This window comes from Onychostoma macrolepis, chromosome 07 (assembly GCF_012432095.1).
Source record: "Onychostoma macrolepis isolate SWU-2019 chromosome 07, ASM1243209v1, whole genome shotgun sequence".
Classification (NCBI taxonomy): Eukaryota; Metazoa; Chordata; class Actinopteri; order Cypriniformes; family Cyprinidae; genus Onychostoma; species Onychostoma macrolepis.
In genome coordinates this window covers 1,556,147-1,575,255 of record NC_081161.1, presented here as the reverse complement: position 1 = coordinate 1,575,255, position 19,109 = coordinate 1,556,147, and the positions used below count along the sequence as shown (strand labels likewise).

The window sequence follows — 19,109 nt, the reverse complement described above, 5'->3', positions numbered from 1 at the left end:
ATTCAATGCATTGAATGTTAAAGAAATCCACAAAACCGGTGTTAATTATACCATACAATGTTAGCTGTCCTGTGACATGAGGCACATTTGCAAATGTACTTAACATTTTTGGTAGATTTTAAAGTAACAATTATGTGAAAACTTCTATTCTGCATATTTTAACATCAACCTAAATGTTCCTCAAAAACAATTTGCCATTATATATATATAAGAAAAAATAAAGCATCCGAGTACACTACAAACCCTACTCAGCAGCTATAAGTACACTGTACTTTTTTCTTGTCAGAACATACACTGATATGCCTGTAATCGAATCTTGACCCAGATCTTTGGAAGTAGAGTGTCTACACAGAAATAAAATACAATTACTTTGTCCAGGAAAAAAAAAAAAAAAACACTAGGAGAAACTCCAGCCTGAAGAGATCGTTCACCCAAAAATGAAAGTTTTTTCATCATTTACTCTAATTTACAACTGGAGTTTTTCTAAACCTGACTTTCTTTCTTCTTTTGATCACAGAAGATGATATTGTGAAGAATGCTGATAACCGATCAGTTGAAGGTAGTCACTGACTGGCTGCCATAGGATTAAAATATTATGACAGTCAACCCTTTAGTTGTCAGCTTTCTTCACAATATCTTCTTCTGTGTTCAAGAAAAAGAAAGAAAATCACAGGTCTGGAACAACATGAGAGTGAGTAAATAGTGAACTTTCATTTTTGGGTGAATTTTCCTTTAAGGCAAAGGCTGAAACAATCAAACAAACAAATAAACAAAAACCTTAGCAGTAATTAGCACACTGAATGAAAACAGGTGTTTTTGTAGTCATTAAGTATAAAAGTATTTAAAAAGCCAACGCAAGAACGTCATTTAAGTGGCTTCATCCATTTAGCAAAGTTTGGATTTCAATGACTGCACTCTAGCTGAGCAGGTACCACCTAGATCCATGATGACTTCAAAAGTGTACTTCAATTCTTTCAGATATTCCATGTTAAATGCATATAAGAGGCCAAACAAATATGCAAATGCAGATGGAAGATCTTTAATGTCCTCAAGCACAATGGCCTCCTCCAAGATTATGGCCATGTTGATAACAGTGGGCTGCGATGTAACACCGGCAACATCATCTTCCTCCACAGTCAGAATTCCAATCTTTACACCTTTGGTGCAGCAGTTCACAGAATTCGTATCCTGGGAGAATAATGGATGGGAGGTAGGTATTAATGGAAGTGTAAATTTACATATAATAATAATAATAATAATAATTACTATTATTATTTAGAGGTGTACGTGTATTCGTACAGAATGGTTCACTGGGCAAATTCCAAATGGAAGTGATAATCCCTATGTCCTACTCCCTTCAAAAGGTAGAGTCCTTGGAGTGGGGACTTTTGGGTGAGCAGGGCACGTGCCTGCCCTTCCATTGGGAATTTGCCCGGTGAACCGTTCTGTACGAATACACGCATCTACACCCCTATTATTATTATTATTATTGTTTGTTGTGTAAATAAACTGAATACATGTAAAATATATATAGTTTACAAATGGATTTGGAAATAGGGTATGAAAATGGTAATTTACCAGGCATATCTTGAGCAAATTTGCTGACTTCTCAAGCAGGAAAAGTAGCAATCCCTCAAGAGCCGTTGTTTTACGATGTTTGGTAATGTCACTCACCTTAAAAACAAACAAAAACAAACAAACATATATTTTGTTTATAAAATCTGCATTTGTTCTTTCTGCTTTAGGAGGTGAAGGTACAGTACACCCAAAAATGATTCTGTCATCTTTTACTCTAACCCACGTTAATCCAAACCCATATAATATAGGAAGATGTCTACACGGTCAATGCATTTTTTACATGATAAATAAAATACAGTCGATTATAAAACATGATAACTACGTACCAGTGATTTTATAGAAAAGCTGGATTTATCTGGCACGTCAGCTTTGAAAAGAACTCAATGTGCACAACATCAGAAACACGCTGCGAAATAGATTAGGCCGTCAGTTTGAGAAGAGCAAAACATTAATTATACATGGCAAATAAAATACAGTCGATTATGAAAAATAAAAAAAAGTACTTACTTAATTTTATAGAAAAGCTGGATCGATCAAGCACGACGCCACTCGTCCTTCACGTTAGCATCGACAACCACACAAAAGTGCGCGAAAACAGAAACACGCTGCAAAATAGATTAGGCCGTAAGTTTGAGAAGACCACATTCATTATACATGGCAAATAAAATTGATCGATTATAAAATATTATTACTACATACCAGGCACGATATCACCCCTCATCAGCATAATCGGTTGCCCCAAGGATTGTGCAACAGTCCAGCAACATTTATGAGGATGATTTTGACTGTGTTTGGTGACCAGAATTTCTTGAGTCTTTTGTGTCATCTGGATGATTTGTTAGTTTTCGGGAAAACTGAACAGGAGAGTTTGGAAAGGCTCGAGATGGTGTTTCGACGTCTGAAAGACCACAATTTGAAACTGTCTCCTTCAAAATGTAGATTTTTGAAGAGTTCAGTAAAGTTTTTGGGTCATATCGTGTCTGAAGAAGGGGTCGCCAGTGATCCAGCGAAAATTGAAGCCATTGTGAGTGTATCTGAGAAAGATTTGATGGAGAATGATGGTGTTACGCCGTCGGCTGGTAAAACCAGGTCCTTTTTAGGTATGGTAGTGTACTACCAGCACTTCATAGAGAATTGTTCTTCGATGGCTAAACCCTTGTTTCAGCTTCTGACAGGACAAAATAGACCTAGGATGGGGAGAGGAGTAAAGCGGCTAAAAGGAGGTCGTACTCTTTCTTCATCAGATTGGACTGATGACTGCAGGGCAGCTCTGGCAAATCTGAAGACCGCCTTGGTTAGTCAGGTTTTAGTCGCTCACCCAGATTTTTCAAAGCCGTTTTTGTTGTCTGTGGATGCCTCTACTAGTGGGCTTGGTGCTGTTTTGTCGCAGGTTCAGGAGGGGAATGCTGTGGCAAGGCCCATTGTGTTTGCATCAAAATCGTTGAATCATGCGCAGTCAAAGTACCCAGCACACAGACTTGAGTTTTTGGCGATGAAGTGGGCCATTTCTGATAAGTTCAGTCATTGGCTCAGGGGACACAGGTTTACGGTGTGGACCGATAATAACCCACTTAAGTACATCCTCACAAAACCCAAGCTGGATGCATGTGAACAGCGGTGGGTAGCGAAGCTGTCGCCGTATGATTTTGACATTCAATACATTCCGGGCCGAAAATGTAGTGGCAGATGCATTGAGTAGGCAGCCGTTTGCGACCGAGAATTCTGCATAGATTACGATGCCTTACGATGTTTTGCTGCATGAGGCCAAGTCTGTTGCTGTCAAGCAGGTGCAGGATACGTTCCATCTTTCATGTGAATATGCAGATGGCGAAGAAGTAGATGGTTTCTCAGAGCATACAGATGGTGGTGAGAATTTGTATGTTGGGTCCACTTACTTGACTGGGGCAGATTTGTCAGCTGTTTTTAAATCTCACCAGGACTGGGAGCAGGGTGCAGTCATCAGGAGTGTGGCTTATGTGCAGCATTTAGAGAGCTTGGCGGACGTAGAGCAGAGTCAACTTGGTAGTCTTGCCCACGATGAATTGCTAGAAAAGCAGAGTCAAGATCCTGTGATTGACAGAGTGAAATTCTTTGTGGAGAGAGGAAGATGACCCTTCGCAGAGAAAAGTGTATGAATCTAAAAGAACTTTGACAATTTTGCGGCAATGGGGTAAACTTACCTTGAGGTTGGGTATTCTTTATAGAATCTCGAAAAATCCGGTGTCTAAGAAAAAGACTTACCAGTTTGTTTTGCCAACAGCTCTTTGAAGTACTGTCCTGAAGGGTGTGCATGATAACGCTGGTCATCAGGGTCAGCATTGCACCCTTTGGTTGGCCAGACAGCGGTTCTTCTGGGAGTCTATGGAGGATGACATAAAGAAATATGTTAATGAGTGTGAGAGGTGCATTTTGAGCCTGAGGCAAGGGCTCCACTCGTGTCAATTCAAACAAGTGCTCCGCTAGAAATGGTATGCCTTGATTTTTGGTCAGCGGAGGATTCTAACAAGTCGGTCGACGTGTTAGTGGTCACTGACCATTTCACAAAGTTTGCCTGCGCTTATGTGTGTCCAAACCAAACTGCGGAAGCGGTTGCGCGTGTCTTTGTGGAACAAGTTTTTCTGCATTTATGGGTTCCCGGGTCGCATACATTCCGACAGAGGTACTAACTTTGAGAGCTCTTTGATGGTTGAGCTGTTGAGATTGTCTGTCTGGTGTGAGAAAATCACACACCACTCCATATCATCCCATGGGGAATGGACAAACGGAAAGATTTAACCGTACCATGGGTGATATGATCCGTTCGCTTCCTCCGAGATCCAAAGTTAAGTGGCCGCAGTTGTTGAACACTCTTTCTTTCGCGTACAATTGTACAAGACATGAGACCACTGGGTATCCACCGTTTTTCTTGATGTTCGGGCGCACACCATGATTACCGGTGGATGTCCTGTTTGAAAGTGTTATCTTGGATAATGAGACCGTTGATGTTCACAAGTATGTTCAGTCTCTTAAAAAAGACTTGAGGGAAGCAATGCCGGTTGCTCCAGAACATGCCAAACGCCAACAGACTAAACAAGCTGAGTATTATGACCGTAAAGGAAAAGGGCATTCTCTTGAGTTGGATGACAGAGTACTTCTTGCGAATAAGGGGGAACGTGGGAAAAGGAAGTTAGCGGACCGATGGGAGAGGGTGGTATATGTTGTTGTGGGCAAAAGTGACACTTTGAACACGTATAAAATAAGAAACTCTGGGACTGGTCAAATCAAGACGGTACATCGTAATCTGTTGATGCCTGTCAACTTCCTGCCGGTGCCCGCTTGGAATGAAGGCAGTGATTGTAATGAAAGTGTTGAAATTTCCTCTGTCTGTGTTTCTTGTGAGGAAGATAATCAAACTCCGAGTGAAGATTGAACTTCTCGTTGGGTGGCCGATCTTAATGCTGGCTCAGATGTGATGAGAAAAGAGTCTGTCGAGTGTTTCAGTGTTGATCAGAGTGATTGCACCTGGTTACACTGAACAACGTACCCAGTCAAGTTCTGTCAGTATGTTCATTGGTGTCTGATGATCCTTCTGTATCAGCAGTTTTGAATGATGAGTGTGCTTACAAAGTTGAGCATGATGATCCAACTGTTACAGAAACTGTGTCAGGTGGGCAAGATCAAATGAGTGTAAGAGAATCAAATGTTCAAGATGGTTTTCGGTCAAGATTTGGGAGACTCATTAAGCCAGTTAACAGACTTATACAGTCTATGTCTACCCAGAGAGTACATGCGATTCTTGAAATTTAAAGTGTTGAATGAAAATTAAGTGTTGATTTAATTGTTGGAACATTTATTTAATTTTTTTTTGTTGACTACATTTTTGGATGATGTACATTTATGGGTACAATGGTAAATGTCATGTATTGAACTATGTAAAAGGCATGGTTTTCTATGGGTATTTTGGGGATTAGCTACACCTGGATTACCTTAATCTCGGAAGAGATAGTTTGAGAACTGAACAGATCTAATGTGATCTCAGAATAAGTGACATTGTTGATTTGCTAAAACTTTGTATGTGATTCATAATCTGGTGTAAAACAGTGGGGGTGGATGCAGCAGGGTTATGTTGTTACACCAGATTATAAATTTTAGTTATTTACTTTATTTAATTTTATTTTTAATCATTATTTGTTAGGGGGTATTTTATTTTGAAAGAAGGTTGTGCGCTTTTATTAAAGGTAATAGTCACAGTATGTATGTCGGCTGACGTCATACGTAGGTGAGAGGTTCAAATCACAGCGCAATCAGAGTTCGTCCTCTTTCCTGCAATGCCACTAGAGAGGAGAGGTACGATTTCATCTGATTTTAAACTGTTTTATAGGTGTTTATTTCATGTTTAAATGATCAACTGGGAAAAAGTATTCCATGTGATGTTATATTTGACTTAGTTTTGAGTTCTCAGTCGGTTAAATGAAGTTTGTTTGAGTGCTGTTAATGGGTGAATAGTATATTGCGTGAAATGGCATCCTGGTGTGTGCGTCACGAGTGAGAGATGTGTTAGCGGTTAAGCGGCTAACATTTCGATTAAATGTGTATATACACTGTAAAAAAAAAAAGTTGAGTAAACTTAAAATAATAAGGCAACCTATCGCAAGCGCTTTTTTGAGTAAACTCAACAAACAGGGACTGAAGTCCACCCAACTCAAAAGATTACGTTAAGGTTACAAGTTGACACAACATAAATTGTCATGTTTACCTAATGAATTACAGAACTAAATATTTTTTGTTTACTGAACAAATAGGCCTAGACTGATTTATTATATATTATTTAAATAGTCTAATTAAAGAAGAGACCATAACATAGGTCAAATAATTTTTTTATTTAAACATTCTGTGTCCAATGCACAGCAATGACATAACAGTATCAAATATTGCCTTTTAACTTCTTAACATTATACACTGAATTCAATGCATTGAATGTTAAAGAAATCCACAAAACCGGTGTTAATTATACCATACAATGTTAGCTGTCCTGTGACATGAGGCACATTTGCAAATGTACTTAACATTTTGGTAGATTTTAAAGTAACAATTATGTGAAAACTTCTATTCTGCATATTTTAACATCAACCTAAATGTTCCTCAAAAACAATTTGCCATTATATATATATAAGAAAAATAAAGCATCCGAGTACACTACAAACCCTACTCAGCAGCTATAAGTACACTGTACTTTTTCTTGTCAGAACATACACTGATATGCCTGTAATCGAATCTTGACCCAGATCTTTGGAAGTAGAGTGTCTACACAGAAATAAAATACAATTACTTTGTCCAGGAAAAAAAAAAAAAAACACTAGGAGAAACTCCAGCCTGAAGAGATCGTTCACCCAAAATGAAAGTTTTTCATCATTTACTCTAATTTACAACTGGAGTTTTTCTAAACCTGACTTTCTTTCTTCTTTTGATCACAGAAGATGATATTGTGAAGAATGCTGATAACCGATCAGTTGAAGGTAGTCACTGACTGGCTGCCATAGGATTAAAATATTATGACAGTCAACCCTTTAGTTGTCAGCTTTCTTCACAATATCTTCTTCTGTGTTCAAGAAAAGAAAGAAAATCACAGGTCTGGAACAACATGAGAGTGAGTAAATAATGAACTTTCATTTTTGGGTGAATTTTCCTTTAAGGCAAAGGCTGAAACAATCAAACAAACAAATAAACAAAAACCTTAGCAGTAATTAGCACACTGAATGAAAACAGGTGTTTTTGTAGTCATTAAGTATAAAAGTATTTAAAAAAGCCAACGCAAGAACGTCATTTAAGTGGCTTCATCCATTTAGCAAAGTTTGATTTCAATGACTGCACTCTAGCTGAGCAGGTACCACCTAGATCCATGATGACTTCAAAAGTGTACTTCAATTCTTTCAGATATTCCATGTTAAATGCATATAAGAGGCCAAACAAATATGCAAATGCAGATGGAAGATCTTTAATGTCCTCAAGCACAATGGCCTCCTCCAAGATTATGGCCATGTTGATAACAGTGGGCTGCGATGTAACACCGGCAACATCATCTTCCTCCACAGTCAGAATTCCAATCTTTACACCTTTGGTGCAGCAGTTCACAGAATTCGTATCCTGGGAGAATAATGGATGGGAGGTAGGTATTAATGGAAGTGTAAATTTACATATAATAATAATAATAATAATTACTATTATTATTTAGAGGTGCAACGATGCGTGTATTAGTACAGAATGGTTCACTGGGCAAATTCAAATGGAAGTGATAATCCCTATGTCCTACTCCTTCAAAAGGTAGAGTCCTTGGAGTGGGGACTTTTGGGTGAGCAGGGCACGTGCCTGCCCTTCCATTGGGAATTTGCCCGGTGAACCGTTCTGTACGAATACACGTACCGTTACACCCCTATTATTATTATTATTATTGTTTGTTGTGTAAATAAACTGAATACATGTAAAATATATATAGTTTACAAATGGATTTGGAAATAGGGTATGAAAATGGTAATTTACCAGGCATATCTTGAGCAAATTTGCTGACTTCTCAAGCAGGAAAAGTAGCAATCCCTCAAGAGCCGTTGTTTTACGATGTTTGGTAATGTCACTCACCTTAAAAACAAAACAAAAAACAAACAAACATATATTTTGTTTATAAAATCTGCATTTGTTCTTTCTGCTTTAGGAGGTGAAGGTACAGTACACCCAAAAATGATTCTGTCATCTTTTACTCTAACCCACGTTAATCCAAACCCATATAATATAGGAAGATGTCTACACGGTCAATGCATTTTTTACATGATAAATAAAATACAGTCGATTATAAAACATGATAACTACGTACCAGTGATTTTATAGAAAAGCTGGATTTATCTGGCACGTCAGCTTTGAAAAGAACTCAATGTGCACAACATCAGAAACACGCTGCGAAATAGATTAGGCCGTCAGTTTGAGAAGAGCAAAACATTAATTATACATGGCAAATAAAATACAGTCGATTATGAAAAATAAAAAAAAGTACTTACTTAATTTTATAGAAAAGCTGGATCGATCAAGCACGACGCCACTCGTCCTTCACGTTAGCATCGACAACCACACAAAAGTGCGCGAAAACAGAAACACGCTGCAAAATAGATTAGGCCGTAAGTTTGAGAAGACCACATTCATTATACATGGCAAATAAAATTGATCGATTATAAAATATTATTACTACATACCAGGCACGATATCACCCTCATCAGCATCAACTTTTTGAAATCTGCGTCATACAGCCAAGTAGCTGAAGTATCAAAGTGCGCATGCGTTCAAGGTTCAAACTGCGCACGCGCTAACAAGAAACGTTAGAATCAATGAAAACTTAAACTTAGTTAGATCAACAAAATATTGCATGTTTTTAACATTTAAGCAACGAATTTGTTGAATCAACTTAGTATAATGCATGAACACTTCCAATGAAAATATCATAGTTCATTTTACTGTTTTATGTTTATTAGGAGGACTTTTTGAAAGTTGGCTTTTTTACAGTGTATTTATATAGATTTGTATGTATAATTGTACCTATATAACGGTGTATATTTTGTAAAAACACTAAAGACATATATTCTATTTTATTAACATGATGGACATTGCGTCAGTGTGTGGTTTGTGGTTGACTACCTGGTGTATTTAAACATGTATTTTGTGGTTAACAGGCAAAAGAGAAAGTCTGGCAGATAACAGTGCTTGTCTGTGTGTTTTACTGTACAGAGAGGAGAGAGAAGGCGCTGCAATTAAATCACCTTGACTAACCACAACCAGATTTGTGTGGAAAATCTTTTATTATTAACATCAAAATAACACAACGCAGAGGAACAACCGCTACACTTGTGTTAATGTAGGCCAGCTTTACTTATTCCTCCTTCGGTAATTTTGTTACTTAAGTAAGAAACAGTATTCTAAAGCATTACCTTTTATCAGTATGGAGACTTTAGTATCTCACACAGAAAGAGAGAAGGAAACATGACGTATCTGTAAGGGGTGGAGAAATAATTTTTACTTTCATTTCTGATAAAGGTTCGCTGCACTTTACAGGAACAGCCCGGAGGGTTTTTTTTTTGTAAGCTTTCCCACACATTTTTTATATTATACACAAAGGTAAGTGTCGTAGAACTCAGGTCTAGACATGTATTTTTGTTAAAACTTGATTTTACCCACCGAGTGATCGCATAACACAATCTCTCTAAATAAAGTTGTAATCCTTCAGACGATGTGTGTGTGTTTACAGTGGTCAATAAATAACCAGGAAACGCAGCTGCTTCACGAACAAAATGAAAGTAGTCCTAGACATGGGGTATTATATATATATATATATATATATATATATATATATATATATATGTATATGTGTGTGTGTGTGTGTGTGTATATATATATATGTGTATGCTCTTTTATTTGCCGTCAAACGGTTGATCGCTGCCGTGTGTGTGTCCTGTCGCAAAATGCGGCAAAGTCCTACACGGCGGTAATAGTTTTACATGTCTGTACTGCACTTCAGTAATGCGACTAAAATAGGAATACTCCACATGTCTTAATTCTATTTGTGTTTACTTCGATTATGACTTTATATCTGTTTACATGGTAGACTCTTAATCAGAGTATTGTCTTAATCATGTATTGATGTCCATGTAAACGTACTGAGTGTTTCCGTGGCTCATGTGTGTGTGCACATATTTTTATATTTTTAATTTTCATATTTACATTAACAGTGCTCCAGCATGGCTGTGCATGAACTCCTCCTACAGTGTTTGGAAGACCTGGATTCTGAGGAAATGGATTCATTTAAATGGCATTTAACCAAAATAAAAAGCAACGCAATTCCCAAAAGTCAATTGGAGAAGAAATCAAAGTGTGCTGTTGTGGAATGTATGATTCAACGTTATCATCCTGATGGCGCTGGGAAGCGCACACTGGTCATTTTGAAAAAGATGAGGAAGATGAATCTTGCCGAAAAGCTGCAAGAGAAGCTAGGTAACTTGAATATTTATAGAAATATTATATATATTATTTTATATATATATATATATATATATATATATATATATATATGTGTGTGTGTATATATATATAGATAGAGAGATAGAGAGAGAGAGAGAGTGTAAAGACAGTCCTGCCCAGTACGAAGCCGAGCTCCACAGCACTCACGTGGAGAACATGATGGACTCATTTCTACTGACTTCATTTGGTGAAGAGAAGAAAATTATCAATTTAGCAACAGAACAATTAACTTCAATTTTCTCTACCGTAGTCAGAAAAGCCCTGAGAAAAGAAAACATTACAGATGTAAAAGGAAATCGCTAAAGCTGGTTGGTTTGATAAAGAATGCCAAAAACTAAGAAAAGAATTACGATCATTATCAAATAAAAAACACAGAGACCCTGCAAACCAACAAACACGAGCCACATATCAACAAACCCTTAAGATATACAAGTCACTGCTAATACAGAAAAAAGCTGATCACATGAAGATAAAGCTCAACAAGATCGAGGAGGCAGTCGATCAAAATTCTTTTTGGGAATTATGGAATAATTTAGATAAATCCAGAGAAGCTAAACACATTCCCATCCACGACCCAAACATCTGGACTGAACATTTCTCCGAGACCTCTGAACTACACGACCTAGAATTCACCATTAAAGAGCAGCTAAACCATCTAGACAAACCCATAGCATTAAATTAACTAATAGACAAAATGAAATCCCTAAAAAATCAAAAATCCTGTGGCTTGGATGGAATATCTAACGAGATGCTGAAACACAGCAGCTCCAAATTGAAAGATGCTATTCTGAAATTATTCAATCTCGCACTAAAATCAGGACACTTTCCCGAAATCTGGAAAGAAAATCTAATAACTCCAATATTGAAACAAGGTGAGAAGTACGACCCAAACAATTATAGAGGCATCACAGTCAGCAGTAAGCTCGGAAAACTATTCTGCTCGATTATTAATGACAGATTAGTTCAGTTCATTCAAGAACACACAATTATAAACAACTGTCAAATTGGATTCATGCTTAAACAAAGAAGATCAGATCACATTTACACACTCCACACACTCATACAAAAATACGTTCAGCAGACAAAACAAGGAAAAATATTTGGTTGTTTCATTGATTTCCAAAAGCCTTCGATTCGGTGTGGCACGATGGACTTTTCCTAAAACTTATCCAGAGTGGAATAGGAGGAAGGACATATGACATCATAAAGGACATATACAACGGGAACAAATGCTGTGTCAAAATCAACGACAAACGAACCGATAATTTCAGTCAGACGAAAGGAGTCCGTCAAGGCTGCAGCCTCAGCCCGACTCTATTTAATATCTATATTAATGAACTGGCATCAGCACTTGATAAGTCCTCTGGTCCTGGTCTGACCCTCGAGGGCAGAGAAATCAAATGCCTCCTGTATGCAGACGATCTTCTGCTCTTGTCTCCTCATGAAGAGGGGCTGCACCAAACCCTCTCCATTCTGGAAAAGTACAGTAACGATTGGGCCTTACCGATAAACATGGAGAAGTCAAAAATCATGATCTTTCAGAAAAGCCTCGTCTTGCTGACAAAAAATATGAGTTCACAATCGGTGGAACAATTCTTAATCACGTCACCTGTTATAATTATTTGGGTCTGACGATCTCAGCCTCTGGACAGCTCAATACTGCAATCAAAGATCTGACGGATAAGGCACGCAGGGCTTTTACAGTATAAGACGACCCTGTTCAGATTCAACCCACCCATTAAACTGTGGCTGAAAATCTTCGATAGCATCATCAAACCCATTCTCCTCTATGGATGTGAAATCTGGGGCCCCAAATTTAAATTAAACTATGAATCATGGGACAAAAACCCTGTTGAAATTTTCCACCTTGAATTCTGCAAAAGCATCCTGGGAATTCACAGAAACGCCTGAATCTCGGCTGCAGGGCAGAACTGGGCAGATTCCTCTGCTCTCTGAGATCCAGAAGAGAGCAGCGAAGTTCTGGATCCATCTTTCAGACGCCGACAGATAGCTGCCACCACAGTGCTTTCACTTATCGGCAGAAACACCCAGAGACTGACCACTTTCACTATTTAGTGGAAAAACATCAACTCAATTCCACAATTCAGTTAAAGAATTCAAAAATTAAAGAAACAGAAAAATAACCCAGGAAGAATACATTCATGATTGGCAGCAAAAAGTAACTCAAGTAAAGAAATTAACTTACTTCCACAGAATAAAATCTGATTATAAATTAGCGCCATACCTGAGCAGTATTAAAGAGTATGGTCAGAGAAAGCTGCTGACGAAGTATCGTCTGAGTGAACACAGTCTGTGTGTGGAGACGTGTGTGTGTGTGTGTGTGTGTGGAGACGGGCCGACACAAGCAGAGCTGGAGAGCCAGAGAGCTGTGACTGTGTTCTCACTGCACTGAGAGAGTGTGTGTGTGTGTGTGTGTGAGTGTGTGTGTGAGAGAGACTGCACTGAGGGACTCGTAGAGGACGAGCTGCACTTCCTCACGGAGTGCAGCAAATATAAACACATCAGAGATGCCTATTTCAAACAAATAGCTCTAGTTTCACCTGAATTTAACCATAAAAGCAACTTAGACAAACTCTGTTATATTCTGGGAGAAAAGGAAAAGTGTATCCACCTGGCAGCGCAGTATGTGTCCTCCTGCCATCAAATGAGGGACAAAGGCTGATCCCCCCTTTCCATTTAGAACTGCTCTCTGTATTCATTTAATCATTTATTTATTTTTTAATTATTCTTTTTTTTTTTTTTTTTTTTACCTACATGTATAATATGGACATATGGGTTTCCTCATGATTTTATTTCTCTGTATAATATATGTATTGCTTTGGCAACATTGTGATGCTACACAGTCATGCCAATAAAGCTAATTTGAATTGAATTGAAATTGAGAGAGAGAGAGAGAGAGAGAGAGAGAGAGAGAAAAGATATTGCTTTTAAAATGTGAAATTTACTGATATCCTTCATCAAAATGTTGTGTTTTATTTATTAGCTCCAAAGAACCCCGTCGCTAAGAAGAAAGCCAAAGCCGCCACTGCAGCACCCAAGAACACAGCCAAGAGCTCCAAAAAGGCCACGTCTGCCAAACCCAAGGCGGCAAAACCTAAAGCCGCCAAGCCTAAAAAGGCAGCTTCCAAGAAGAATTAAAAGGCCACTGTTTGTTTCTCAACGACTCTTTTATTAGCCACCTACTAAATCAAGTGGTGCAAATCTATTGGTGTTGTATCAAAATAACAGTTACAGAAGAGTATAGGCTTGTTCGACTTGAAGCGCATCAATACCATCAGATGGATTGGTGTGTGACATCAAAGTACTGTAAGAGCTGTAGAGAAGCTCCTTCTGCTTTTGAATCGCTCTCGCGGTACTTTGATGTCATACACCGATCGGTCTGTGCAGCACGCTTCAAATCCAACGTGCCTATGTTCAATAGTTCAATGCTCCAAATAATGGTTCACCCAATTCGTTAAAAACGTGCATTAAGAAATGAAATGCCGCTGTGTGTTGCTCGGAGACGAACAGTTCTGCTTTGTCTTTATATTTTCGTTGGCAAAATTGATCAAAACAGAGAACATTGTGTCTAAAATAACACAGTATTAATGTATTCCTTACTGAACTGTTGTATAAGATCAGTATCACATTAGCACTGGTGTGATATAGCTTAACTATATGATGTAAATATGAGACAAAAACTCAAACGGGCATTTTTGCCCCATATCTTGAATTTTACGTTCTCTTGGCTCCATCACGCAGTGAGTTGTTGCCCTGCCATCAAACAACTGTATGAAATGTCAGATGATCCACATAGGTCTGGGGCGAGGCAAGTGCGTTAAATGCGTTAATAATTTTAACGCGTTATTTTCACCATAATTAATTAATTAATCTAATTAACGCGTTAAAATTACCAGCCCTAATAAATATATATGTTATATATTGTAATATTAATATATATATATATTATTTAATAATTAATATATACATATATTATTTGCTCTAGTAATCTTATTTAAGATTACATAAACTGTACATTAAAAAAAAATAATAATAATGTGTGTGTGTGTGTGTGTGTATGAAGGTGTAGAGAAGACTTTTGCCAGGTTTTATGATTTTTATTTTATTTTGCATGTTCAGAAATTCAGTTTATCTTTTCGTTGCCTCAGAGCAAAGTTATGCAGTAAGGGGTAAAGAAGCAGGGGTCCACAGCTCCCATCCCCAAGCAGGATTTCCCACTGACAATACATGCGGGCAAATAACGTGTGACAAAAAGGGAACACCCAAACACAGGAACACCCAAAGTGATGTGCAAAAAGTGTAACATGCACCTCTGTGTCACAGCAGAGAAGAAGTGCTTCTTGAAGTTTAACACATGAAGTACAACATCAGGGCTGGGAAACTTCGGTCCTGGAGGGCCACTGTCCTGCAGAGTTAGCTCCAAACCTAATCAAACACATCAGAACAAGCTAATTAATGTATTTCAAGATCACTCGAAAGCTACAGGCAGGTGTGTTTAATTAGGGTTGGAGCTAAACTCTGCAGGACAGTGGCCCTCCAGGACCGAAGTTTCCCAGCCCCGCACAACGATACAAAACTACGTCTGTATCAAATGCAATACATCAATGCGTTTCAAATGTTTTTCCCTTTTCACTTATTGATTTCTTGACATTTTATTGACAGATTTGTGATTTTGTATTGCTCTCTGAACATTGTCCTATGATATGTCAATGGAGAATTTCCTTCGTGATTTTGCACCTGTCGCATAATAAAAAAAAAAAATTATAATAAAAATAGATAAATAAATTATATATATGTATGCATACACACACAAAAAAACAAAAACAAATACAAAACCTAAAACATGTAAGTGCAAAACCTAATATATGCATCATGGATATACATTGGGGTATACAGCCATCGAATGGTTGCACGACAATATCTGGTTGAAGGATTTTACTAAATATTTGCTAGTTAATAATGTTTTCAACTGAAAAGTAAATATGCACACAATTTAGTTATTTTATTGTTATTTTGTAGATAAGTTAATAAATAAAATCACATTAACTGAAGAAATTTAAAGAAGTTGCTGTGTGACGAATCTGCATTTTGAAGGATAATAGCGTATGCTGTTTACATGTTGCATGGCGCATAGAACAAAACCTAGATATAGCTTAAAGTCTACTTTGCGATTTTTTTGTTGACAAGCATGTATATAGTGCATTCTTTTCAACATTTATTTATTTATTTTTAATGGATTGACTTGCACTGATTAATTGTTCACCTCAAGACTAGCAATGTGCGCTAAATAATGTAAATTATGATTTCACTCAAACTTTGAGAGGCCTGATTTTGTGCTGCCCCACTTCGTGAACAGCTGTTATCCAGAAACTTCCACAACAATTTGCAGTGCTGTTAATTAATGAAAATCACACTTTCCATGCAGTGTTTTGTCTTCTGTTATGAAAACACCTGATCTGGAGTCTTTTTTTCAACAGCAACAAAAAAATAAATAAATAAATGAAGATTTAAAAAAAAAAAGGGAAAAAAAAGGTATGGGTTAAGAACGCATTCATATTATTCTCAGTCAAATCCATGTGAATATCACACACACACATACATACAGTGCGTGCAGAATTATTAGGCAGGCTGATATTCTGGTCATATTTTTTTTCCAAGCACATTTTATCAATTCCAAACCACATCAGTCTTAAAGACTACTATTGATTTTGTATTTAATCATTTATAAGTGATATATAATTGTTCATGAAGGCTGGAAGTGAAAAACTCCTTATATTCAGGTGTGCAGAATTAGTAAGCATGTTTTCATTTACAGATAAAATGAGGCAAAAAAGAGATTTAACTTAGTAAAAAAAATAAAAATAATAATAATTATAAAATATTAAATGCCCATGGGAAGAATGCATTACTAATGCAATAATAGAAGTTAAGGCATGACCATTGGACATTGAAATGCTCATTGGGTCAGCGGTCAAAAAAACAAAAAAAACAAGTGGAAAAGAAAAGACACACATTAACTGAAAAAGAATGAAGAATTAAGATGAAGAATTAGGTGTGAAACCATCAGGAACCATTTAGTCTCCAGAACTGCAAAATACATGAAGACTGGTTCTTACAGACTTTATCAACAGATAAGTTGAGAGTGACTCAACAGCAGTTAGTAAGATTGATGTGCTTTGGGAAAAAAAACAAAAACAAAACAAACAAAAACAAACACAGAATATCACCTTGCCTAATAATTCTGCACAAACTGTACATATATACACTACAAGTCAAAAGATTTAAGATGTTTTAAGTATTTTAAATAAATATCTTCTGCTCACCAAGCCTGCATTTATTTCATCCAAAGTAAAACAGTCAAATTTATTTGAATGCATTTTAAAATGTAATTTATTTCAATATATATATATATATATATATTTTGTGACATTATAAATGTCTTTATCATCCCTTTTGATCAATTTAAAGCATCCTTGCTAAATAAAATTATTAATTTCTATAATTTCTAAAAAAAAAAAATCAATCAATCAATCAATAAAAATACTGACTCCAAGCTTGTGAATGGTATCGTTTATAATGTTACAAAAGTGTTTTATTTCAGATAAATGCTGATCTTTGGATCTTTCTATTCATCAAAGAATCCTGAAAAAAAAAAAAAAAAAAAACTCAACTGTTTTAAAATATTGATGATAATAATAATAATAATAATAACTGTTTCTTGAGCAGCAAATATAGTGAATATTAGAATGATTTCTGAAGGATCATGTGACCCTGAAGACTGGAGTAATGATGCTGAATATTCAGCTCTGAAAGCACTGAAATAAATTACAATTTAAAATATGTTTAAATAGCAAACAGTTATTTTATATAGTACAGATATTTTACTGTTTTGCTGTACTTCGGATCAAATAAATGCAGGCTTGGTGAGCAGAAGAGACTTCTTTAAAAAACATTAACAATCTTATTATTCAAAAACTTTTGACTGGTAGTGTATACATGATCAAATTTATTCAGAACAACATTCTAAAATACTGTTGCATTTTAATTTAATAGTTGAGATTAGAACCTGAAGCTTTTGATTGCCATTAAAAAATACCATGGTAACTTTTCGGAATCATCCAGTTAAAAAGTTTAGACAGACTAATTATGTGTGTATTTTGAAAATGGATGATGAAAAATGTCAACTATCATAACAGCAAAGCATTACTCATTCGTCCTGCAGTAATTCCTGCTACTTGTTAAGTAAGAAAAGCTATACAGTATCAGCTACGATTAATAGTATGGATACTTTCATATTTCACAGAGGAAGGAAGAAGGAAACATGATGTATCGCGCTGAAAGGGGAGGAGACATCATTTTTACTTTCGTTTGTGTTCGCTGCACTTACAGGAATATTTTAATAGCTTTTCCACACGTCTTTTACATCATTCACAAAGGTAAGTGTGTGTTGTTTTGTAGAGAATGACTAAATCAGGTCTAGAGCTGGATTTTAGTTAAACTGGTTTTACTCAGTGATCGCTCACTGTCTCTGAACAAAGCTGTGATCGGAAACTCAACTTCAGGACAGTTGGCGGCATGTTCACAGATTCGTGAGAGAAAACTAGACACATAACACATCTCGTCCATCCTAGTAACGTAACATATTTTCCTCAAAACGCGACTTCCTCGTTGATCTCTACGAGCAGGACACGACAGAAACCCGAGCGGGTTAAGTTAGTTTTGTTTTCGATATTCGTGACACATTCAGCGCTAAACGCCAATAACTTCAAAACGACTTGCCCTAAAAAAAGGTCTAAACGGTGTGTCCTTCAAAAAGGCAACGCTGATCATGTTTCACAGCCTTCTTTTTCAGTATTTTCGCTGTATATAACAAGCACTGCCCCGCACTGTGCTTTAAGCCGGAAGAGCTCGCTCTCAGCGGAGCTTTCAGGAAGGTACTTACGTTTTTTTTTGCTATAGCTCTGCGGGCGTTGTTTTTGTAAAAGCTTCTTAGTTAACCCTTTAGGCGCCAGGTTTTTTTTTTTTTTTTTTGAGATTACACATTAATCAAGATTTCAAAAGCTTGTGGCTTGAAAGGGCTTAAAGATAGAGATCTACTGTAAATTAGAAAAATGTTGGGCATGACCGAAAGTTTATGTGGGGTGTCAATATACTCATCTAATTTGCATATTATGATGTCATCAGGGGCGGCCTCTTGAATTTCATAATATTCAGGAAATAGTAGATATAGAGCTTGGCAACCGACGTCACTGCGCAGTGCATTCTGGGACGTAAACAAGAGGGCGCCGCCATATTGTGAGGCCACATCGGGCGAGACTTAAGACAACCACATGAAAAACAATGTTGAAAAGTCGATTAAAATAACAAAATGTACTATACAGAGACAAACTTCTAACGGACGCAAGAAAACGGTACCTGGAAAAGATGGCCAACCATCCGCACCTATATTTTTGCCTGATTTTGATTTAGATAACCGC

The 19,109-nt window shown here is 36.9% G+C and overlaps 1 protein-coding gene and 2 long non-coding RNA genes across 3 annotated transcripts; 1 reads left to right on the top strand and 2 right to left on the bottom strand.

Annotated features, from left to right (window-relative positions):
* Positions 1–859: 859 nt before the first annotated feature.
* On the bottom strand, positions 860–2,305 carry LOC131544479 (uncharacterized). Its single transcript, XR_009272143.1, has 5 exons — positions 2,278–2,305; positions 2,086–2,183; positions 1,905–1,984; positions 1,579–1,674; positions 860–1,188 (listed from the first exon to the last, which is right to left on the bottom strand). It is a non-coding gene; the product is annotated as an uncharacterized LOC131544479 (long non-coding RNA).
* Positions 2,306–7,425: 5,120 nt separating this feature from the next.
* On the bottom strand, positions 7,426–8,831 carry LOC131544496 (uncharacterized). Its single transcript, XR_009272150.1, has 5 exons — positions 8,796–8,831; positions 8,604–8,701; positions 8,423–8,502; positions 8,095–8,190; positions 7,426–7,701 (listed from the first exon to the last, which is right to left on the bottom strand). It is a non-coding gene; the product is annotated as an uncharacterized LOC131544496 (long non-coding RNA).
* An 804-nt stretch (positions 8,832–9,635) lies between these two features.
* LOC131544436 (histone H1-like) lies at positions 9,636–14,998 on the top strand. Its single transcript, XM_058782623.1, has 3 exons — positions 9,636–9,711; positions 10,323–10,584; positions 13,616–14,998. The coding sequence occupies exons 2-3, from the start codon at positions 10,332–10,334 to the stop codon at positions 13,768–13,770; spliced, it is 408 nt and encodes a 135-aa protein (XP_058638606.1). The 5' UTR covers positions 9,636–9,711; positions 10,323–10,331; the 3' UTR covers positions 13,771–14,998.
* The last annotated feature ends 4,111 nt before the right edge of the window (positions 14,999–19,109 follow it).